The 24,612-nt window shown below is 49.8% G+C and overlaps 2 protein-coding genes across 9 annotated transcripts in view; one reads left to right on the forward strand and one right to left on the reverse strand.

Annotated features, from left to right (window-relative positions):
* Positions 1-9,920, reverse strand: part of SCNN1A (sodium channel epithelial 1 subunit alpha) — a 30,846-nt gene extending 20,926 nt beyond the window's left edge. The window contains exons 1-5 of one of the 7 annotated variants that reach the window (XM_047867100.1): positions 8,533-9,920; positions 7,036-8,144; positions 5,231-5,452; positions 4,543-4,863; positions 2,108-2,467 (exon numbers count right to left, since the gene is read on the reverse strand). In XM_047867100.1, coding sequence (XP_047723056.1) covers positions 2,108-2,463 — 356 coding nt within the window. In that variant the 5' untranslated portion in view covers positions 2,464-2,467; positions 4,543-4,863; positions 5,231-5,452; positions 7,036-8,144; positions 8,533-9,920. The remainder of the gene's footprint in view (positions 1-2,107; positions 2,468-4,542; positions 4,864-5,230; positions 5,453-7,035; positions 8,145-8,532) is intronic. The other 6 variants (XM_047867103.1, XM_047867107.1, XM_047867105.1 and 3 more) reach the window with 6 other exon arrangements.
* A 66-nt stretch (positions 9,921-9,986) lies between these two features.
* LTBR (lymphotoxin beta receptor) lies at positions 9,987-16,846 on the forward strand. Of its 2 annotated transcripts, none has more exons than XM_047867108.1 (10): positions 9,987-10,295; positions 10,414-10,510; positions 10,767-10,892; positions 10,976-11,128; positions 11,496-11,592; positions 11,715-11,806; positions 14,495-14,626; positions 14,942-14,967; positions 15,542-15,770; positions 15,930-16,846. In XM_047867108.1, exons 1-10 carry the CDS (start codon positions 10,179-10,181, stop codon positions 16,169-16,171), a joined length of 1,311 nt encoding a protein of 436 aa, XP_047723064.1. In that variant the 5' UTR covers positions 9,987-10,178; the 3' UTR covers positions 16,172-16,846. The 2 variants fall into 2 exon arrangements, with proteins under 2 accessions (XP_047723064.1, XP_047723065.1); XM_047867109.1 differs by having other exon boundaries at positions 9,988-10,295; positions 14,519-14,626.
* Positions 16,847-24,612: the final 7,766 nt, after the last annotated feature.

Consider the following 24,612-nt stretch of genomic DNA (forward strand, 5'->3'; position numbering starts at 1 on the left):
ATGGACTTGTCAAGATGAAATGAGAGAGTCCTTATAAAGGACCCAGCAAAGGGTGAGCATATAGCAGGTGTTCGACACGGTTCCCTGTGCCTTCCCTGACTCCCCTCCCTCCCCGGGGGCTCTCTCCCCTCTAAGCCCCGTGGCCGCTAGTCAGGCAGGAGGGATTTCTTTCTGTGTGGACACCTGTCTCCTAGCCTGCAGGCCTCAGGAGCAGGGGCTCTGGTTTCATCCCCTGGGGCTTTTTCGTAGACTGTCCAAGACCCTGCCCTCAGCAGGCCTCAACAGATGTAGCCCTTTGCTCTCCATCTCCCACCCATGTCTTTCAAGCACAAACATTTACTGAGAGCCTACTACCCAGCCTTTAGTCCTTCCTGCCTGCCCGCCTTCCCCTCCCTGCTGACTCAGTGCCCTCCACCATGGCCCAAGGGAGTGAAGAGAAATAAGTAGGGGAAAGATCAGGGTAGCGAAGCAGCAGAGGGTCGGAAAGGAGAGGAGCCAAGCTCACGGGCACCAAGGAAGAGAAATGAGGCTGAGCCGGAAAAGGAGAGCTGGGAAATGAGATGTACACATCTGATTACACACTTCGCTGATTCCGTGTCCTACACCTTGGATATCAAGAAAAGGAGGGATTTGTGATCCGAGGGTGAACCACAGCTCCGTCACTGTCTCTGTGACCTTGTGACTTGTCTGCCTTTGCCTCAGTTTCCTCCAATGCAAAACAGTCCCCGCCTTGTGGGGTTTCTGGGAGAATTAGGGGTGCCACAGAGTACTTAGCAGTGGCTGGTGCATGAAGCAGCTTCTTAGGAAACGCGCCCTTCGCCTGGACAGCATATGGAGGCTTATCCATGAAAACGACCGGCAGGGTTTTCCCTGCAGCACGGGATGTCCCAACCCTTTTTAGTCCGTGATACACCTTTGGACACCATGGAACACATGGGGGGCCTTCATCCCTAATATGTGACCAATCTCCATCCTCCATAATCATACCTATACCCAATGTTTGCTCACACACACACACACATACACACACACATGCACACTCACGCAATCACACCTGTAGGCACTCACAAATCTTACACTCCCTAAGGGCAGAGACTGACTCTCGAAGCCACACTGTCCTGCTGTTATCTGTGTCACCTGTCTCTTCCACTGTATTTTATCTTTCTGTGCCCAGAACCTAGCAAAGTGCCTGGCCTTCAGTGAAGACTGAATGAATTATTAATGAACCCATTTGCCAGGTGCCTAGCAGTGTTGGGCATATGCTCCAGGTATCCCCCACGTGTTGCATGACTGAGTAAATACAAATAAGAGGTGTGGATAAACACCTAGCTGTGCCCTCCTTTCTTCTCCATGGTTACCATCCCCTCTGGCTTCTAGAAGAAAAACTGGCAAAGGGCAACGATGAAACCCAAACCTTCAGGACACACCCGAGCACTTAAAAGTCAGGCACCTGGGCAGGTGAAGTACACAGCCCAGCAGGGGTCAACTGGGTCTTGGAGGGGGGAGGAGATGGGGGGGGAAGGGGAGGGCTGCTTTCTGTCCTGTCCTGGTTTCCCTCTGACTCTACCCCCAGCCTCAAGGCTCTCCAATCCAACCCTTTGCCACCAGCTCCCACCTTGATTTCCCCAAAACAAACTCCCCTTCTACACTGAGACCAACATACCAGGGCCCAGCCCCGCCAGCTTTCACCACCCACCCCCACAGCACCTGCCAATGGCTTCACCTGTCCATTAGATTCTTCTCTCGACGTGGAGGAGGCCTTGTTCTTCGCCCTCCTCTTGCTCCAGGGAAGGGATGGGAATGATCTCTACCCTGCTCTTTGGAGCTATCCGCATCTCACTTCATCTGTTCACCCTCCCACTTGTGGGAGGAGGAAGGGAAGTCCAACAACCACGCTCTGGATAAGCTGTGGGCACTTGGAGGGCCCCGTTGGCAGAGCCGCTCGGATGGGCAGAGCCCATCGAGTCGGGGACTCCCTATCTTGCCCAAAGGGAGGTCTACCTAGGGACAAGAGGATCCCCTCTTACTCCCGGGTCTGCGGGTCTGCCTCTGCGCCCTCTGTCCCCCACTTCCAGGCGCCGGGGAAGTGACAGAGGGGTCGACTGACCTGTAGGGATTGAGGGTGCAGATGGTGACGGCGGGGAAGACGAGCTTGTCTGAGTTGAGGTTGATGTTGAGGCTGACGGGGTAGCTGAAGTACTCCCCGAACAGCTGGCCGAACTGCCAGTACATCATGCCGAAGGCACAGAGCCAGAGCACAGCCCAGAAGGCCGTCTTCATGCGGTTGTGCTGGGAGCACACCAGGCGGATGGCACCGTGGATGGTGGTGTTGTTGCAGAAGAACTGGAAGAGGTCTCGGTAGGAGCGGTGGAACTCGATCAGGGCCTCCTCCTCCTCTTTGGGCTGCGGGGGTGCCGCAGGGTCGGGGCCCAGCCCCTGCTCCTCATGCTGCTCTCCTTTCATGAGCCTTGGGGGGGTCATGGAGGGCCAGGGTCAGGGCTGACTTCTAGGCTCTGGTGCCTCACTCCTTGACCCAGAGCAAGGCTGCTCCTGGCCAGGCCCGCATCCAGCCCTGAGCCCTACTCTTTTCTACCCCTCCCTCCCTCCCTCCACCGTCCCAGGAGCTGACCTGCTGGAGTCCGGGCCAGGAGACCTGTAGCTGGGCTTGCCTGAGAAGCACCCTTCAGAGTTCTGTCCCAGCACCTCCCTTTCTGTCTCCTCAGCTGTCAGTCTGCCCTGCTTAGTCAGTCTATCTTTAGTCTCCTTCCTCCAGGACCTCTGTGTCCCAGCTCTTCTCTCTCTCTCTCTCTCTCTCTCTCTCTGCTTTCTGCTTCTCTTTGGGTCTCTTTCTCAGCTCTCGTCTTCCTTGCCTGTCTCCTGTCTGTGTGCCAGGCTCTCTGGTCCTGCCTCTCTTCCTCTTCCTCCCTGCCTCGCTCCCTGTCTGTCTGAGTGGGCCCTCTCCTCCGCCTCTGGCCCTGGCCCTGGGCTGTGTCCGTCCCAGGGACTGCAGGGCTCCAGGAGGTCTGGACGGCCTCCTGCTCCCAGCTCCCAGGTTGTGGCTGGACTGGGACTGGTTCCTTTCCAGTTGAATCTGGCAGCCGAGCCTCTCCTCCCCCTCACCTGACAGGTGCAGCGGCCCAGCCAGGGAGCCCGCCCGCCAGGCTGGGATGGAAGCGACAGAAGCCTCATTAGCATCTCAATTAAAGGTGAGCAGGGCAGGGGGAGGGGCAAAGGAGGAGTCTGAGCTGAGAGTTCTCCAAAGGGAGGAGGGCTCCTGAGGGCAGGTGCCCCGGAAGTGTGGGACTGGAGGAGGTGGGTGCTCCCCCCCCACCACCTAGAAGAGTAACGGCCCTGGGGGCTGACCGGCAAGGAGATCTGAGACAAAAGGGCAGGGGGAGGGCCAGAGATCTCAGACAAGGACACAAAGCCAGGAGGGCAAAACAAAGAAAAAAGAACCAGCCAGGATGAAGGAGACTAAGGCAGGGGAGACCAGAACAGGGAAGGCAGAAAAAGGGAGATGGATGGAAGAAGACAGGATGAAGGCCTGGGAGGGAGGGCTGGAGGAGAGGCCGAGAGAGGAGTGTGAAGGGGGTAGAGCCAGGAGACTGAGGGGATGAAGCCCCAAGTGGGCTTCCAGGACCTGGGTCCCCTCTCTGGGCACTCCTTCCAAAGGCACCCACAGGTCAGCCTCACCCCCAGGTCTTATAGAAGAAGAAGGGGTATCTACTCAGTAAAGTGGGGACACCTCCTGGCCCCACTGGGCACTGGGGCACAAAGCGCCCCTCTGCCTCTCCCTCCTGGTCCATCCTTCTCCCTCCTGACTCCTCACTGCCACCCCTTACCTCGTCCAGGCCAGGGAGGGGCCCAGGTGAGGCTGGAGATTGGGCGGGGCCCTGGGACATTCTGTTCTTTTTTACACCATTGGCTGCCAGGCCAGGAATGTGTAATGTCCCCTGTTGTGGTCACGGGGTTGCAGGAATGTGGTCACCGAGAGGCAGCACAGGGGCCAGGCAGGGCACCTGGGCACAGACCTGGAGCCTGAGGAGTTCTAGGGACAGTGGGCCCTGAGCGAATAGGGAGGGATGTAGGCAGCACCGGGTGTCGGGAAGGAGGAAGGTGGGCATGGCCCAAGTGGACACCAGCCCTGGGAAGAGGGAAAGGCTTGCTGGTAGGGGCTGTGTTTTTCCTCCAATATCTCTGCTCCGAACTTAATCTAGCAAGAGGATAAAGAGTGAAGCGTAAGCAGTGAGCACACAGAAAGGGAAGGGTCAGAGAGAGGGCCCAGAGACAGCCCAAGGAGGCACAGGAGCCCCAACCACACAAGCCAGGCCCCGCGCCTGATGGTAGGAGGTCGGCCACAGCGGACCCTCACCGGAGGCACCCGGGGGAAGCCGGCCCGGGATGTGCAGACACAGGCCCAGCCTGAGCACTGACGGAGAGTGGCGGAAGAAGGCAGTCATGCTACATAAGATAAGGACTCTAGTGGCAGAGATAAGAAGTAAGTGCTGAGGGAGCCTCGGGGTGGCAGGCAGAGGCACTCACCCTGAGGAGACTCAGGAAGGCTTCCTGGAGAAGGTCACATCTCAGCTGGGTCTTGAGGAACACCAAGGGGTGTACCAGACAAGTAAGAGGGAAGCGGGGTACTCCAAACTCAGGGTGCAGCTGGGCCCTGCAGCTTCCTCTTAGGGCAGAAGTTCTCCTGTGGCCTCTTAAAGTGAGAGCTGCTGTCAGCCAGGATTCCAAACCCGGTCCCATCACTCCCCTTGATGCCTGCTGGGAACACCCTCCTGGGAAGGGAAAGGCTGATTTTTCCTTCATTTTCGAGATGAAGAAACCGACCGTCCATAAAGAGAAACCAGTCTTCTGAGGGCACAGAACGAAACAGCAGTCAAGAGAAACACAAAATCAGAATTCTTTTCCTGCAGGGATGTCTACTTAGGACATTTGCCATTTATTTCCCATGACAAACCAGCCGCAGACTCATGGGGAACTGGAGCCCCCCTGTACCTGGTTTTGAAACCTAGGAGCTTCAAACGCAGAGTTCATGGGCTCATCAGCAATCTGGGTCCTGGCTTATCTCCCCAGCTCTGTGGAAAGCTCTCTACACTGACCCCACATTCCCACAGGACCCAGACAGCCTTAGAACCCCTATTCTCCCCGGAGCCAGGTTCTTAAACAAATGGAGTACACAGCACCCTGCCTGTTTGATCTCAAAGGTTAGGAGAGTCACCTCCCTGCCTTTTCTGTTTGCTAGCTGGTGTCTGAAATCCAACCACGGGCTCAAAGCAGCACAGCAAATAGTTCTCATCTCAAGGGCTCTGTGAGAAGAATCACAAGGACGGGTCTGGGCTGAGCCGGAGCACGTGGACGTGGTGTCCCCAGAAGTGCCTGTCAGTGTACCGGGGCAGTGGGTGGGGGGCAGCCCATGCTCAGGGAAGGCGTCGTTCTAGATCTGGAATGGGCCAGAGCAAGTTTGTTGTGAGAAACACAGAAATCTGCACTTCTGTCACGGCTCCATTTTAAGTGTTATCTTTGAAAGTGCAGAAATAATGCCCAAATACATTTTTGCCACAATGCGACTTTCCAACAAGACAGAAATATACAGAACAGCAAAAGCTTCCCTTTGTCCCATTCCCTACCCACCCCTCAGGCCAACGAGTGCTGTTGTAATCGGTATATCCATCTGTATCTTTTGTGTGCTTTTATAAAATTATATGCATTTCTTTACATTTATACTTTTTTTCATAAACGGGACCATATTATAGGTATTCTGTGACTTCCATTTTTGCCTTTAAACTATGTGACTTTGGAAAAGGCACTATACCTCTCTGGGCTCCTGCGTTCTGATCTGAAAAGTGAAATGGCAGGGGGAAGGGAGAGTGAGGGTCCCAGATGGCCCCAAAAGCCCTTTCCAGTTGACTGTGCATTAACCCTTGCTTAACACAAGAAAGAACTGAGGCCCAGAGGAGTGAGGAGTTAGGAGTGGGGCCAGATGGAGAGCTGAGTTTCTCCTTTCCATATTCAGTGCTGCTCCCCTGACTTTCAGAGAAGTGGACTCTTGCTCTGTGGGGTCCCATGGCCCTGTGGTCCTTGTTTTGGAAGCTTCCCCAGCATTGGAAAATGCTTTCCCAGACTGGAGCTGTTCCTTCCCTCCTGGCACTAGCCGTGCCCTAACCCTATGTGGCCATAAATGTGCAAAGGCTACAGGGAGAGAAGTGAAATAGGGAGTCTGCGATGGGATGAGGGTCACGAGTTCAAAGGGGCTTACTGCCTCTTGCTCTCTGGGGAACAGAAGATGATGGAAATAATCACTTTCTCTTCCACACTGCCAGAGAGAGAGAGTCTTGTTGAGAATCTATGGCCGCACTTACCACTGTATATGATTACTAGCCTAGTATGTGCATGTGTGCGTATACACAGGTCATACTATGAGTTCTCTGAGAATAAGCTCTAGGCTTATTCATCTTGGTCGTCCCACTGTCTAGTGGTCACTATTTGTTGACCCAATCTACAGAAGATGGCAGAATGAGCATCTTAAGACTCAAGATTTATCTTCGGCAGAGAGTGATGTGCTATGAGAAAGCATCTCCATTGAACATCCTAATTTCCTCTGATAACTCATTAATTTGTCATCTACTAATTTGCCTGAATTTCCTTCATTTTTTTCCATTTCTAGGGTAAAAAAATGAGTCACTCAATTAAATGCAGCTCTTTATTCTTACTACTTGGAATTAATGAGCCTTTCAACACTGGGCTGCCCACTGTGGAAAACAGTGGGCTTTCTATCTGCACTTATATGGTGGGAATGACCAGAAAACTCCTCCATACCACTCCTACTCTAGTCACCTGGCAGGAGGCTTAGAAGTTCACCATTAGAAGTTTATTCCTTTGGGTCAAGGCAGGATTTCTCCACCTCAGCACAACTGACATTTGGATAATTCTTTGGGTTTATTTAAAGGGATGGTCCCCAATGAAAATGCAAAGTCTCCGGAGAAGGATGACCCCCTCACCCATGACACATCTCTCCGTATTTACCAGACCCTTTCTGAGAGCACCAGTTGGCTAAGAACTGTGTGGGAAAGAGTATCCAGAAGAATCCATTCCCACCAGGCACCCTTTTTGGATTCTTCATGGACCTCTGGGAAGGAAGATCTCTCAGTAGTCCTCTCGGAAGAAGGCCAAACATTCTGGGAATCTGTGGGGTACTCAGTCCAGCCCTGGTGCTGCCCAATGGAAATGAGCTTCAAGGAAGCTGGCAAAGAACACAAAGAAAAAGAAACCAAGACAACGCCCTGCCCACAAAGAATTCATGGATCCCCCTGTGAGTTTCCTTCACCCTCCTGGAGAAGGTTGGGTAGGCATAATAACCATTTATTGCTAAGACTTATCAATTGTGGTCCAGCTTAGAAACAGCAAACACTCTTAAGTCTTCCAAGTGGAAGAAAGTTAACCCAAGAAATTGGTACACGGGTGATGAAAGAGATGAGAAGCCAACGGGGGACAGCGAGGCAACCCAGAAAACAGCAAAGCAGGAAGCAGCTACATCTCTAGGGCTGGAAGGACAGCAGGGTAATTAAGCATCATAGACCCAGAGGCCTCCTGAGTTATTTGGCAGGAATTAAATAGTGGGGGCTGCCTGACAGGAGATGGGATTATGAAAGGAGGGAAGGAAGAAACACAGGCAAACACAGGTGATATCCAATGTCCGAAAAGCAAAGAGAGACAGAGAAATAGCCTGGCTTCTTTCCTCCTCCCACCTACCTGTCCTTCACTCACCTGTCTTCCTATTGGCTGAAACTACCCAGAAGCCCGAGGAAAAAGGAGTCTGGGAAATGTAGTTCCCAGCAGTGATACAAAACAGCAAAGGAAGAGGGGAGGACAGATCTGTAAGCAAACCAGCAGTTGACTGGCAAATACAAAAAAAAAAAAAAAAAAAAAAGAGGCCCAGAGAGGGGAAGTGTCGGGACCAGGATTAAAGTCCAGATCTGAAGGCTCTTTCTTTAGGACCCAGAGACTCCTTGAAGGCTGAACTGACAGCATGAGATTGGCAGCAGAAAGGATACAGTTCAGCCAGCTGTGGTTAAAAAAGATCTGAGATAGGGCTTACCTGTGAAGCAGGAGCCTTTTGAAGTACAGGAAATGTTCTGGGGGAGATACACAAGAACATACAAAAGTGAAAACTCATTGATCTGTATCCATCAGATCAGTGTCCTTCAAGCATTTCACTGTTTATAAGTTATATCTCAATAATAAAAGAGAGAGAGAGAGATCTCTCTTTTCGATAAAATCCTATAATATTTTCAAACGAAATGATATATGTCTGGGATTTGCTTCAAAATAATTAAGAGGAGATCAGAAGAATGGAGGAGGGCTGTGTGGAAGAAATAAGACTGGCCATGAGCTGAAGCTGGAGTTCACAGTATTATTTTCTCCTCGTGTGTGTGTGTGTGTGTGTGTGTGTGTGTGTGTGTGTGGTGTGTGAATTTCCATAATAAAAAGGAAAAGGAATCTAAGGCCACTGCATGCACATACCTGTATGCATTGAAGAGCTCAGTGGTGAGTCCAGTCTCAGCCCCCAATTCCCTGGACTTTGAAAGAGCGGCAGCCCTGAGCAGGGTGTGCTCCTCTGGTATTTCTTCCCCTTCCGGGCTGCCTGGGACTGTCCATATAAACATTTGCCTGCAGAGTACAGGTCTGAGGTCTGCACCAGGAGAGGAGAGTGAAATATCTAAACTCAGGCAGGAATGAGCTTGGGACCCAGAAATAGGGAACTCTGGAGTCTAGGCTAGTCCTGCCGCAGACTGGCTATGTGATGTGGACAAGGCATCATCGTTTATTCCATAAACATGTACTTGGTACGGGCCAGACTCGGCCAAGCACTGAGACCCAGTCCTAAAGATCCAGTCTAGGCCATTGCACAACTCACAGCCTGGTGAGGCGGGAAAGAATAAGCCCAGACCGCTGTCTGTGTGGCATCTGTGCAGCCTGGGGTGGGGGTGTATCCCAGAGCCCGTGCGAGCCTCAAGGACAGGTGGGAATTCGCCAGGAGCACAGCAACTTGAAGACCAGAGAGCCTGGCATAAGGGGGCATGGCAGGGGCTGTTGTTAACGGGTTGCCGGGAAATGGTGGGAAGAAAGCGGGCAGGGACTAGACCAAGCCCCCCAGAATCCTGGTCTCTCTCTATGTGGCACCCTCAGCCTCCATCTTCTCACGATTAAGGCAAAGCGGCTGGACTGATGGTCTCTCAGCTTCCTCCAGTTCAGAAGGATTCAGAGGCTCCTTCCTGGGTGAGGAAACTGGGACTGAAGACTGTGGCTACCCAGCTCCGGTGCAGCCGCCCCTATTCATGGGGAATTTGGTCTACGTGGTCCTCCGTCGTCAAAGGACAGGGGAGCAGAGGCCACAGCACTCTCTGCAGTGTCTTGTAGATGACCTGTGCCCACTAATGTGTGCACTGGGGTGGATCAGGGGACGGAAGGGCTGGCTGGCTTGTTATTCCTCTGCAGCTTATCTTTAAAAGTCACACAACGGGGCAGGAACCCCCAGGAGTCCAGATGGATGCCAACTGGGACTTCTGGTTCCCAGATGCTGCAGCTGGCTGGCCGTAGGCCTCGGCGGGTGTCTCCCCTCTCCATGTCTGCCGTTCACAGGCCCTTCCACTTTGAGATCTGGCACCCGGCTGGACCTAGCTCCGGCTCTCCCTCTGTTCCGAGTCAGCTCTGCCCTGCTCTCGGAGGCCCATGTGGGCACTGTCCACTGGCTCTGTAGCCCATTCCCACCTAGCGGTCCTCCCCTCCCGGCCAGGCTTCCGAAGAAGGGAGGAGGCCCGGTTCCGGCCCTGCTGCCCTCACGTGCTTTCCCGGCCGCCCCCTCCCGCCCTGCATCGGGGCGGCCAAGCCTGTTCCTCTTCCCCGATTGCGACAGCTGCCTCAGCTCCCAGCGCTCCCTGTCCCCGCCCCGAGGCCGGCTTGCTCCACTCCCACTTCCTGAGCCCGGCTCTTGGAGCCCTGGAGGCCAGGCCAGGCCCGGGCTCTCGGCCCCAGGGGCACCTCAGCCCGAGCCTTGTCCCAGACCCTGGGCTCGGGGGGAGGTCGCTGCCACCACTGCCCGGGACGTGCAGGCCTCCCACCTACCCCCCAGGCCTCCACCCATCTGGCCGACTGGCCGACTGGCCGCCATGCGCCTGCCGTGGGCCGCCTCCCCCTGCGGCCTGGCCTGGGGGCCACTCGTCCTGGGCCTCTGCAGTCTCCTGGCAGCATCCCAGACCCCACTGATGAGGGAGGGGCCCGCACAGGTGGGTGAGGGCAGACTCGGGAGGGGAAGCGGGGTCTGGGCAGCCCTCCCTCTAGTCCCTCTGCCCTCCCCAGGTGCCCCCTGGACAATTCTCCCCCCACCTCCATCTCCCCTTGAAGGCGCCCCCATACCATACGGAGAACCAAACGTGCCAGGACCGGGAAAAGGAGTACTACGAGCCCAAGCATCGGGTCTGCTGCTCCCGCTGCCCCCCAGGTGAGACCCGAGGGCCACAGGACGCCTGGGACGGGAGGTGGGTTACAGGGCACTCCAGCCCACCTTTACCGCCTCAGAGGGGAGACAGACACCCTCGCCCCGGGAAAGGAGAGGCATTTCTCCTGCATCGGGAAAGCAGCCGGCCATCCGTCGGACGTGGCCCCCAAGAGGACAGGGTCACACGGCAGGCAGGCGGCAGAGGTGAGGGTGGGAGCCCCGCTCCCCTGACACCCGGATCGCTTCGCTCACATCCTAGGCACACGTGTCTCAGTGGAATGCAGCCGCGGCCAGAACACAGTGTGTGCCATGTGCCCCGAGAATTCCTACAATGAGCACTGGAACCATCTCTCCTTCTGCCAGATGTGCCGCCCCTGTGACCAGAGTGAGTGGCCGTGTGCCCGGGGAGGCTGGGATCTCCTGGAGCGCAGCCCCTCCACCGAGCTCCCCTGTCTGTCTCCCCACCAGTGCTGGGCTTCGAGGAGACTGTGCCTTGCACCAGCAAACAGAAAACCCAGTGCCGCTGCCAGCCCGGAATGTTCTGCGTGCACTGGGATACCGAGTGTGTGCACTGCGAGCCACTCTCCAACTGCCCACCTGGCACTGAGGTGGAGCTCAAAGGTCAGAGGCCACTGTGGGCAGAAGGAGGGGAGGAGACTGGGCGCCAGTGATCTTGAATGGGGGCCGGGAGTGCATACTTCATCTGTGGGGAGCCCCCAGGTAGTTCTCTTTGACATAAAGAGCCTCCTCTCCCTCCCTGGGCTAAAGGCCCACAGAAGGGGTCTGCAGAGAAATGGAACAGGGACAGGGGACAGATTCGGGGCCTCAGAAGGAGGCTTCTCTCAGCTCAGGGAGGCTCGGGCCAGAGGAAGATCGGGAAAGGTGCTACGGGCAGGGAGGGCCATTCAGTGGGAATAAAGGAAACTCACAGCGTGGAGAGACGCCCCTTGCCCACTCACCCTGGCTGGCCTTGCTTTTCTCTTGCCAGATGAAGTCACGGAGGCTAAGAGAAACTGTGTTCCCTGTAAGGCAGGGCACTTCCAGAATACCTCCTCCCCCAGGGCCCGCTGCCAGCCCCACACGAGGTGAGTGCACCCCCACCATCCCAGAAGTCCCAGCTGCTGACCACCCTTATGCTCGCATGCATGGGCTAGCCTCCACTTCCAGCCCTGTGCCCGTTTGAATTGGGCTTCCCTTTCCTTCACAGGTGTGAGGAACAGGGTCTGGTAGAGGCAGTTCCAGGCACTGCCCAGTCTGACACCAGCTGCAGAAATCCACTCGAGTCCCCTGAGATGCCAGGTGAGGAGTCTGGGGCCCAGGGGCACATGGGGGGAATCTGGGAAAATGCCTTCATTTCTCCCAGCTAAAAAGATGGGGGAAGGATTAATCCTTCTCTCTCAGAATTGGGGCAAGCAGAAAAGTTCCCTAAGGAAAAATTGGAGTATCCCTAGGCCAGCTTGATATACACATTCTTTTTAAGTTATGTGTTATACACATAACTTGTAAGTTACATGTACTATTATGCCAAGGAACACTCCTACCCTGAGATGTAATTGTAACTGACATTACTGTCCTCGTCTTGGACATGCCACCATCATATAACCCACTTACCAGACCAAAAATCTCTTTACTAGATTACACACTTTCATTATTAGAGAGTTCATCCCACATTTGACTCTGTTTTGTTTGTTTCTTTTCTGTGACGTTGCTGGTTTCCTAGCCTAACAGATGATTAAGGGGTATTTCTAATAACTGTAAACATGATTAGCGGGGAGAGAGTTTATTAACTTTTTAAAAATTACCAAATATTTATAATTATGGCTTTCATTTATTGAGAGCTAGGGCATCAGGCACTCTGCCAGCACTTGACAATCACTAGCTCATGTAACCTTTTAATGACCCTGTAAAGTACAGCTGACCCTTAACAACATGGGTTTCAACTGAGCGGGTCGCTTATATGTGGCTTTTTTTTTTTTTCAATCAATACAGAACATTACTATACATGTATTTTCTCTTCCTTATGAGTTCCTTAATTAACATTTTCTTTTGTCTAGCTCACTTTATCACGAGAACACAGTACATAATACATAACATATAAAAGATGCATAAATCAAACTGTGTTATTGGTAAGATTTCTAGTCAACAGTAGACTATTTGTAGTTAAGGTTTGGGGGGAGTCAAAAGTTAGACGTGGATTTTTGACTACACAGGGGTCAGCGCCCCCAACCCCCACATTGTTCAAGGGTCAACGGTAGTTCTATTATTATCCTCACTGAGGACAGGAGGAAACTGAGGCTGAGAGGTTATGGGACTTGGCCCAGATCACTCACTGGTATCTGATATTACAAAGACCTGTACTCAGTTCTTTCTTACTCCAGAGCATGTACCATAATGCACGCACACCATAGAAAATTAGAAAATTCAGAGAAACAGGGGCACTGGGCTGGCTCGGTCAGTTAAGCGTCTGACTCTTCGGCTCAAGCCATGATCTCACAGTTTGTGAGTTCGAGCCCCTCATCCCTGCTTGGGATTTCTCTCTCCCTCTCTCTCTGCTCCTCCCCACTTGCACACGTGCTCTCTCTCAAAAAATAAATAAACACTAAAAATTTAAAAAAAAAAAAAGAAAATTCAGAGAAGTAATACTAAAAACCACTCACAGGACCATCACTTAGCATATCCACTCTTAACATTTTTTAATATATCCTGCCAGACATTTTTCAATGGATGTCTATATATAGAATTGGTTTTCTAAAAGTGGAGTCATTTGAATATTTTGTCACTTGATTTTTCATTCAGCTATATCATCTTTTTCCTTGTCCTCTTAGTACTTTTTAACCATATATCAAATACAACTGGCACTTTAGAGCTGGAATTTTGTTTTTTTTTTTTTAAATTTCTTTAGTGTTTATTTTTGAGAGAGAGAGAGAGCACGAGCCAGGGAGGGGCAGAGAGAAAGGGAGACACAGAATCGGAAGCAGGCTCCAGGCTCTGAGCTGTCAGCACAGAGCCTGATGCGGGGCTTGAACTCACGGACTGAGATCATGACCTGAGCCAAAGTCAGACGCTTAACCAACTGAGCCACCCAGGCGCCCCTAGAGCTGGAATTTTAGACAGTAGGTACCAAACCCCCCTCATTGTATCTTTGAGGAAACTGATGCTCCAAGAGGTAGAATGGCTTAAAAAGTCACCCAACTGGGCCGGAACACAGACATCTCAGATGCCAGGTCCAGTTTTTTCCCACACCTCCCATTCTGTGCTCCCTCAGGCCCTAGGTTTAGGTGGATCAGAAAGGGCCAGCTCCCAGTATACAAATGTCCAAGTCTTCCTGACCTTCCCCAGGTACAACTGATGGGTGCTCTAGACTCTTCTGTGAAAGACAGAAATTATCCACTGCTACATACCAAGACCTGAGAATCCCAGCTCCCAGCCTCCCTTCCCTCCCCTCCTGGAGCCTGCCTTGAGCCAGGGGGTAGAGACTTTGCAAGCCCCACTCCCCCACCCCTGTAAACACCCCCACAGAGACAGAGGGGCAATCTCAGCTCCTATAGCAGCCTCTCTCTAAGATGGTCACGTCCACAGAAATGTGGCTCTACCCTGTGGCCTGAGTCTGCTTACAAACCCAAGTCCCACCTTCCCCGTACTGCCTTCCACCCCCACTTCCAACCCTGGAAAACCAAGTGCCCACACTCCTGTCCTCACCCACAAGACTGCCCCCGTCCTTGGTCTCTACATGGTGGCCACCATCCATGCCCTCCAGAGATCTCCACCCTCGCTTGAGTTTCCCCCGGCAGTCAGGAGGGCCTGCCCCAGTCCAACTTAGTTCCCCTTCTCTGTAACCCAAGGGAAGTTTCTCCAATTCTGCCTTTAGGAACTGCAGTGGGTCTAGAAGGGAAAAGCTGCTGTCGCCCCTTTTCTCTGAGTTGTCCAGAGGACCAGAAAGCTGTTCCTTAGCTTCCCTCCCCTCTGCCCTTCCTGGGGTCGTCACAGCTGTTCCGTCTGCTGTCCTGGCAGGAACCGTGCTGGTGCTGGCCATCCTGCTGCCGCTGGCCTCTCTCCTGTTCCTCACCACGGTCCTGGCCTGCTCCTGGAAGAGCCACCCCTCTCTCTGCAGGAAGCTGGGTAGGAAGGAGCTGGATGCTGGCAGGGACGCAGGCCTGGCCGGCTGTCCGTCCCCACCTGATGGGGAAGGGGGTTTGGAGGGAACAGTCAGCTTCCCCAGGGCTAACCCTTCTGTCCCTCCACACCCTTAAGACTCCCAGTGCCTGCCCTCAGCATGGACATCATCTCCACCCAGCACCCCCATTCTGAGGCTGGAGATAAGGGCAAAGATAGCGTGTTCCTTCTGTGACCCCAGGGTGGGGAGCAACATCGTGGTGTGGGGGAAGGGTGAAAGCCATACCGGAGGCTCCACACCCTTTTAATTTTCCATTGCAGGATCCCTGCTCAAGAGGCGTCCAGAGGTAATGGGGGAGGCTGAGAAGGCCACAAGGAGGGGTGGACGGGGATACGTGAACAGGTGGGGTAGGCAGGATAAGAGTGTGTGCAGGCTTCAGTATTCATTCGGCTAATAACTGATTGAGTATACCATGTGTCAGATACCATTCTGGGCACCACGGATATAGCAGTGGGCAAAACAAATTACCTACCCTCCTGGAGTTACATGCCAGCGGAGCAAGAATAAAGTTAGACAAACATTTACCAGGTAGTGATAATTGGTAAATAAAGCATGGTAGTGGGACAGTGAGTGACAGTGGCAAAGGATGGGGGTATGTTATCTTTGAGTGGACAGAGAGGGCCTCTCTGATAAACAGATATTTGAGCAGAGAGCTGAAGAAATGAGGGAGCCAGCCATCAGAATATCTGGGGGAAAGCGCCCCAGGAAGAGGGACATCAAGTGCAAAGGCCCTGTGGCAGGGAGCAAGAAGTGGAAGAGAGAACAATGAGCTGCCTAAGCATGGGGTGGGGTGTGGGAATTAAAGAACGATGGAGTCTGAGGCCCATGTCATTGGTTGGTTCTCTGCCTCTCTCCTGCAGGGAGAGGAATCAAATACTGCTGATGGAAGTTGGGAACCTCCGAGGGTCAACCCACATTTCCCTGACCTGGTAAAGCCACTTCTGCCCTTCTCTGGAGACTTGGCCCCGGCCTCGGCCAGGCTCCCAGCGACCCCAGGCTTGGAGGAAGAGGTGCTACAGCAGCAGAGTCCTCTAAGCCAGGCCAGGGAGCTGGAGGCTGAGCTCCCAGAGCAAGGCCAGGTGGCCCATGGTGAGCATGGGGCAGGCAGGAGGGAGAAGAGGGGGCATGGAAAGGTGGGGTGGGAGGGATGGTGTGCAAGAGGAGAAAGTGAGCCAGACAGAAGCAGAGCAAAACAGAGACTCCAACAGCTAGCCGTCGGCCCCTCTCACTCTGCTTCCCTTCCCACAGGTACCAACGGCATTCATGTCACCGGCGGGTCTGTGACTGTCACTGGCAACATCTACATCTACAACGGGCCAGTACTGGGGGGAGCACGGGGCCCTGGAGACCCCCCTGCTCCCCCAGAACCTCCATACCCCACCCCCGAAGAGGGTGCCCCAGGCCCCCCCGGGCTCTCTACACCCTACCAGGAGGATGGCAAAGCTTGGCACCTGGCTGAAACAGAGACACTGGGGTGCCATGCCCTCTAACAGGGCCAAGGACCCAATTTGTCCCCCATGCCTCTTGGTGTCTGGGAAAAGCCAGGAGAAGGGAGGTGCAAGAGCATCTTCTCCCTGCGGCTGCCCTACCCACACAGGACTGACAGAGGGCCTGGATAGGGCCCCTGAGAGGCAGACCCTGAGGGGCCGGGCCTGAGACGCATCTCTGAGAGCAGGGCCGGGCACTGGCCGGGTATGTGCATGCCACAAGACTCTCACCGCCTCCTGTGCAGGCCTGAGACTTCACTGCAGACCCTCCTGCCCGCCGGGGCTGCACTGCCCACGCTTCGGGCACGGACAGGGCAAACGATGCTAACTGCTGCCCGCCACGGCATTCTGCACCCTAAGCAGGGCACAGAAGGAGGACAGCCACATGGCCACTTGCAAGGACATCAGCGGGACCTCCAGCAGATTCGTGGTGCTCATCCCCAAGCTTCAGAGGCCCTTTGAGAGCCCACACTTCACATGGACTGAAGTAGACCCTGTAGAAGATGGAGTTACATGGAGGACCACCCCTCCCCTCTCCTCCTAGAAAGGGAGTCACTAAAAACTGGGGGTTTGGATACAGTTACTAGGTAGAAGGGAGAGTTTTGGAGGGAGAGGAAAACGGCAAGTGTATTTATAAATTGTAACCACATGCAAATAAAGAGGAGATCGAGACCTAGATCACTCATTTTCTTGGGGTTTACATAGAAACACTATTGCATCGGGGCAATGTCAAAGGCAAAGGTCAAAACATTAAAATATAATCCTACAAAGGTATTTCAATGAGAGGCTGGTGTCTGTAATTCAGGTGATAACTGTATTAGCCGGCCATCCCTGACAAGGTGCCAGATGGCGTTCTAAATGCTTTACAATAGAGGTGCTTGAGTGGCTCAGTTGGTTAAGCGTCTGACCCTCGATGTCAGTTCAGGTCATGATCTCACGGTTCGTGAGGTCAAGTCCCACATCTGCTGTCAGTGCAGAGCCTGCTTGGGATTCTCTCTCCCTCTCTCTGCCCCTCCCCGGACACACGCGAAGGATCTCTCTCTTTCTCTCAAAATAGATAAATAAACATGAATAAGTAAATAAATGCCTTATAATATTAACGTATGTTACCCTCACAACATCTCTCTGAGATAGATAGTATTACTATTCACATTTAACTATTGGGGAAACTGAGTCACAGACAGGGTAAATGACTTGCCTAATTCAGCTGCAAATGGCAAAGCTGGATTTGCACCCCGTTAGGCCGTAGAGACCTCTCGGGTAAAAACTTCACACACCATACCCTTACAGAGTTTCTCCAAAAAGGGGTTTAAAAATAGGCTGGTTTTCTCAAATAATCAGACCTGCTTCATGTTCTGCAGGCATATTCAATCTCAGCCAACTCTCCTACCCGCAGCCACAATGCAAAGTGAAAGAGTGTTCTTTCCACAAGGCCGGTCAAAGGGAAAGATACGCACATTAGCCCTAAAATGTGAAATATTCTTCCCATTCTGTTGGGGAAGAGATCTGGGCCAGCCTCCTTCCACTCGCAAGGCACACTCATGATTTTTCCTTGTTTATTCTCTTTTGCCTTATTTAATTTTTCTCAAATAGAACTTTAAATCTCCTCAAGCTCTATTATTAGAAAACGTCTGGGCCCAGAATTCGTCTACCTCCCTGCCTGGTAGAGACAACCTGAACTTGAACGATTGGGAGGAAAGCAGCTGCCAGCGGACAGCTCCTTCCATAAAAGGCCACCGTCTAGGTCTGATGTTGAGAACACTGTTGCTGGGGCTCATCAAGATGGTGTGGCTACAGGGGCCATCTGATCCGACTGAGTGGATGGGTTATTTAAGGTTGACCATGAAAACATTAGACCCAAATTCCTTTCTTGACAAGTAAGTCATCATGAGCTGTATCTTCACGAGTTAATGCCCCGCTCTTCCAGTATGCCAGAGCCAGACAACATGAATCCTCAATAATTGTTCAAGGTATTTAGATTAAAAAAAAAAAAAGTATACAGTTTTCAACAAAATAAAAGGAGGAAACGTCTTTTAAAGAAAGGGTGCTGGGGCGCCTGGGTGGCGCAGTCGGTTGAGCGTCCGACTTCAGCTCAGGTCACGATCTCGCGGTCTGTGAGTTCGAGCCCCGCGTTGGGCTCTGGGCTGATGGCTCAGAGCCTGGAGCCTGTTTCCGATTCTGTGTCTCCCTCTCTCTCTGCCCCTCCCCCGTTCATGCTCTGTCTCTGTCCCAAAAATAAATAAATGTTGAAAAAAAAATTAAAAAAAAAAAAAGAAATGGTGCTGAGGCCCAGTCCTAGGTGACACCATTCAAATTTAGGACTATATCAGCCCGTGTTAATTTGTTAGGGCTGCCATAACAAAGCCCAGCAGACTGGATGGCTTAGAGAACAGGACGTTATTCTCTCAGGGTTCTGGAGGCTAAAAGTCCAAGATCAAGGTGTCAGCAGGACTGGTTGCTTCTGAGGTCTCTGTCCTTGGCTAGCACATAGATGTCTTCTCCCTGAGTCCTCACATGGTTCTGTCTTTTGTACGTCTGTGTCCTAATCTCCTCTTCTTATAGAGACACCAGTCAGATTGGATTAGGGCCCACCCTAATGACCTCACTTTAATTATCTCTCTCTCTTTCTTTTCTTTTTATTTTTTTTTAATTTGAGAGAAACAGAGAGAGAAAGAATCCCAAGCAGGCTCCTCGCTCAGTGTAGAGCCCGACACAGAGCTTGATCCTGGGATCATGACCTGAGCTGAAATCAAGAGTCAGATGCTCAACCAACTGAGCCTCCCAGGTGCCCCCAATTTAATTATGCCTTTAAAGACAATCTCCAAATACAGTCACATTTTCAGGTACTAGGGCCTAGGACTTCAACGTATGCATTTCAGAGGACATAATTCACCCATAACACTGCCCATGCTTATCTATGTTGTCCTTGGGTAATTAAGTTTTTTTTTTTTTTCTCCAAAAGATGGAGTGGTTCACATTGACAGCTGTGATGAATTCTTTCTGCAGCATATGCAACAGACTTCCATACCTTTCCTAGAAACAGACCCTTATTTCTGCACTAGGGCAGAGAGTCCATGATATTAGGAAGGGAGGCCCCTTCCCCAATCACAAGAGCCAGTAAGCCCATTACCTTTTGCCAGGTTTGGGATGGGCATGAGATCCATTTCTGACCAATGACATGTATAGTGAAGTCTTCCTTCCCAGGACAAAAAACATCATAAGTTTTTGGCTTCCCTTGTCCCTCCTTTCGTGTTTGGGGAATGGTTGTGTGAGAACATGATGCCTATCTTGCTATCTTGCTTGGGGCAGCCATCTTGCTGTCATGAAGGAAAGGTCATGGAGTTAAAAAGCCAATCCTCTGAGGATGGAGGTGTTGGAAGAAAAGAAAAGAACATGGTTCATGAGGCATTCTTTTTTGTGTAAACCAGAGTAAGTTAAGTTTTCTTTTTCTTTTTTAACGTTTATTTATTTTTGGGACAGAGAGAGACAGAGCATGAACGGGGGAGGGGCAGAGAGAGAGGGAGACACAGAATCGGAAACAGGCTCCAGGCTCTGAGCCATCAGCCCAGAGCCTGACGCGGGGCTCGAACTCACGGACCGCGAGATCGTGACCTGGCTGAAGTCGGACACTTAACCGACTGCGCCACCCAGGCGCCCCTCTTTTTCTTTTTTAATTTTAACTTCATTTCCTTTCTTGGGGTAGGTAATTTATTCACATGGCTCAAAATTCACAAAGTATCAAAAAGTAAATGGTGAAATGTCTCTTCCACTCCTGACCCTCAATCACCAACTTGCCCTCCCTGGAAGCAAACAATGTTACTGTTTCTGATGCTTTTCCAGAGGTAATTTACAAATATGTACACATATATTCCCTTCCTCCTTTTTCCACAAATGGTAGCACATTCTCTGTATATCCTTCCCCGGCCTTTTTCATGTATCAAATTAGCTTGGCCATAATTACATATCAGTATCAAAAAGCTTCCTCCTTAATTTTTATATCTGCATCTGCATAGTATCCCATTATATGGCTGCTCCATTTAACTAGACTTCTTTGAGGCTTTTTAATTCACTTCCAATCTTTACTATTAAGAACAATTCTGGGTGCCTGGGTGGCTCAGTCGGTTAAGCATCCGACTTCCACTCAGGTCGTGATCTCATGGTTCCTGAGTTCCAGCCCTGCGTCAGGCTCTGTGCTGACAGCTCAGAGCCTGGAGCCTGCTTCAGATTCTGTGTCTCCTTCTCTCTCTGCCCCTCCCCCACTTGAGCTCTTTCTCTCTCTCTCTCTCAAAAATAAGTAAATGTAAAAAAAAAAAATGAAAAAAAAATTCTACAATAATAAACTATGTCATTTTGCACATGTGCGAATATTGCTTTCAAAAAATGCTAGAAATAAAATTTGGGGTCAAAAAAATTGGGGATCATAGGCAGATATATTTTATTTTGATAAATATTACCAAATTGCCGTCCATAGAGACGGAACATCAGCTATTTTTAAGAGTGTCCATTTCCATGTGCAAACACCAACTTTGGTGTCTTATCAAACATTTGAGGTCATCAAAGGTGAAAAATGTTAGCTCAGTGTAATTTTTGTTTGCATCTTTTTTTTAAGTTTATCTATTTATTTTGAGAGTGAGAGAGAGAGAGAGAGAGAGGAGGAGGAGGGGCAGAGAGGAGAGACAGAATCCCAGGCAGGCTCCGTGCTGCCAGCAAAGGCAGAGCCCAGCTCAGGGCTCAAACTCATGAACTGTGAGATCATGAGCTGGGCTGAGATCAAGAGTTGAGATTAAGAGTCTGATGCTGGGGTGCCTGGGTGGCTTGGTTGGTTAAGCATCTGACTTCGGGACTTCGGCTCAGGTCATGATCTCACTGTCCGTGAGTTCGAGCCCCGCGTCGGGCTCTGTGCTGACCGCTCAGAGCCTGCAGCCTGTTTCAGATTCTGTGTCTCCCTCTGTCTCTGCCCCTCCCCTGTTCATGCTCTGTCTCTCTCTGTCTCAAAAATAAATAAACGTTGAAAAAAAATTTTTTTTAAAGAGAGTCCGATGCTTAACCAATTGAGCCACGCAGGCACCTCTTATATGCATTTCTTATTGTGACTGACAATTTTCATTTCCTTGTGAGTGAACATTTTCATTACATTAGAGTCATTTGTAAACTACTTTCCACTGTCTGTTCATCTCTCTTACTATTTTTCTGTTGGGCAATTTTCAAATGTAATCTTGCTATCCCCCAAATCACCTATTGAACAATGATTTTTTTTTTTTCTTCACTAACTGGAAACACTACCATTATCGTAAACCAGGTTTGTGTAAGAACTTGAGTTTACTTCTGGATTTTCAAGTCTCCTCTTCTGATCTTTTTAATTTGCTACTTCCACAGTCTTTCCATTTTTTAGCTCTATATTTTAATATATATTAGAGCTCCTTTTAATCTCCTTTTTTAGAATGTTCCTGATTATATTTTCTTATTTCTTTTTCCGAATGAACTTTAAGATCAGCTTATTTAGTAACCCTCCCCCAAAAAACTTCTATTGGTATTTGTATTGAGCCTTACCAAACTTCTAGATTACTCAGAACTAACCTTTTCCTGGTACTAGTCTTCCTTTCAAAAACATGGTAACTTTTTTTTTTTTAACATTTATTTGTTTTTGAGACAGAAAGGGACAGAGTGTGAGTGGGGATGGAGCAGAGAGAGAGGGAGACACAGAATCTGAAGCAGGCTCCAGGCTCTGAGCTGTCAGCACAGAGCCTGATGTGGAGCTGGAACTCACGAACCATGAGATCATGACCTGAGCTGCAGTCGGATGCCCAACCGACTGAGCCAACTAGGCGCCCCGAACATGGTAACTTTCTGTGTATCGATTCCTTTTGTATCCCTCAGTAGTGTTTTAATGTTCAATTTTTTTTTTTTAAATATAGATCTTGAGTATTTCTTGTTAAGTTCATTCCTAGGTGTTTTATCTGTGTAAGTGTCATGGAAATGAGATCTTTGTTTTGTTTTGTTTTGTTTTTACCCAGCTACCTACTCAATTCTCTTCTCATGATAGTTTTTCATTTGATTCTCTTACACTATCAACTATAATAACTAATATGAAATTAATCTCTGCTGTCTAATTTTTATACTTCTAATACATTTTAATCTTGTCTAAATATATTGCCTAGTACCTTTAGAACAGTGTTAAATAGTAATGGCATTAAGGAACATCATTGTCTTGATCCTGATTTTAATGAAAATGTCCCCTTTCAGCAGAAGTTACAATAGATGTGTTTATTTTATTATGCTAAGGAAGTACCCATCCGTATTTCACTGAAGTTTTAAATTAACAATGGATATTGAATTTTTATAAGAGGAAAACAAATGTCATTTAAAATTCTGCAGAGATGATTACACCACTTTTCTCCTTAAATCTATCAATCTGATGAATTGCATAAGTCAGTTTCCTAATACTAAACTATCTTTACTTTTCTGGAATAACCCACACTTGATCTTGTTGTTTTCTTTTAATGTACCTTTGGGATCCTGTTTGCTAATATTTTATTCAGATTCTCATAAATGAGCTGGGCCTGTACTATTAGTCTATTTTATGTTCTTCATTGCTTTATAATTATATTTATATTTCTGACATAACAGTTCATCCTTAAGGAATTATACCTTAGAGTTAATTTAGTTTAATATCTAGGATGGCCAACCTTTCACCTTCCCCCACCCCAGTGTCAACACGTCCCCCATCCATGCTGCTGCTCAGCACAGAGCCGTGCCATTCATGTTAGATTTTTTTCTAGGCATCTGTTCATTTTTATGTGCTTATCATGAAAAGATTTACTTGTTACAAGTAACATACCTCTGATATCCTCAGCTTATGAACTGACCTTCAAAACACCTGTTTCAGGGGCGCCTGGGTGGCTCAGTTGGTTTGGCGTCCAACTTTGGCTCAGGTCATGATCTCATGGTTTGTGAGATCGAGCCTCACGTCCGGCTCTGTGCTCACAGCTCAGAGCCTGGAGCCTGCTTCTGATTCTGTGTCTCCTTCTCTCTCTGCCCATCCCTCGCTTGTGCTCTCTCTCTGTCTCTCAAAAATAAATGTAAAAAAAAAATTTTTTTTAAACCAAAAAACATCTGTTTGATAAAGGGGCTTGTCCAGTAAAATAGGGTGATTCACGCAGAAGCCATTCCAGAGCAATAAGACCTCAAAAAGGCAATTATTTTTACACTCAAGGCCTAAAGCCTCCCTTTGGATTAGTCCATTTATAAAAGCTCTATCAGCATTGTCCAACAGAACCTTCTGTAATGATAAAAATCATTAGCTGTGTTGTCCAATATGGTAGGTGCGAGTCACATCTGGCTAATGAATGCTTGACATGGGATTAGTGCAATGGAAGAACTGAATCTTAAATTTAATTTTATTGTATATTTTAAAGATTTTTTTTTACCTTTTTTTTTATGTTTATTTATTTTGAAAGAGAGCCATGTGCCAGCAAGCGGGGGAGGGGCAGAGAGGGAGAGGGAGAATCTTAAGCAGGCTCCCTCCCTAGTGCAGAGCCCGACAGAGGTCTCAGTCTCATGACTGTGAGATCATGACCTGCATGATCCACCCAGGATCCTGAGCCACCCAGGTGCCTGTTATTCTTTTTTAGTTCACATTTTATTAAGTCATAAGATACATAAGGTAAAGTATATAGACTGTACTGATCTTAAGTGTATAACCTGAAGAACTATTACGTATGTACAGACTCATGTTGCCATCCCAGAAAATCCAGAACATTTTCAGCACCCTAGAAGAAGACATCACATCCCTCCCCCCTCAGTAATCCTTACTGCTTGGGTCTCAGTTACTATTCTGGGAGACATATAATACATTTGAGATACAGGATATCTCCAGAGATATTCACTATTTAATTTAATGACTTATCCCCAGCCATTAGTCTTGCTTATGCTTGAACTACATATAAATGGAATCATGTCATATTAACCATTTTGTGTCTGACTTCTTTTAATCAATATCCTGTTTTGTTGTTTTTTTTTTTCAACGTTTATTTATTTTTGGGACAGAGAGAGACAGAGCATGAATGGGGGAGGGGCAGAGAGAGAGGGAGACACAGAATCGGAAACAGGCTCCAGGCTCTGAGCCATCAGCCCAGAGCCTGACGCGGGGCTCGAACTCACGGACCGCGAGATCGTGACCTGGCTGAAGTCGGACGCTTAACCGACTGCGCCACCCAGGCGCCCCTCAATATCCTGTTTTTGAGATGTATCCTTGTTGTTGCTAGTATCAGGTGCTTGGTTTCTTTTTTAAATTGTCTCATGTAGTATTCCACTGTATAAATACACCTAAATTTATCCATTCTCTTGGTTCTTTTTGACTTGTTTCAAATTTTTAGCAATTGTGAATAAAGTTATTACAAATATTCTTGTACATGTCTTTTTAGAGACACTCACTTTTCTTCAGT

This window comes from Prionailurus viverrinus, chromosome B4 (genome assembly GCF_022837055.1).
Source record: "Prionailurus viverrinus isolate Anna chromosome B4, UM_Priviv_1.0, whole genome shotgun sequence".
Classification (NCBI taxonomy): Eukaryota; Metazoa; Chordata; class Mammalia; order Carnivora; family Felidae; genus Prionailurus; species Prionailurus viverrinus.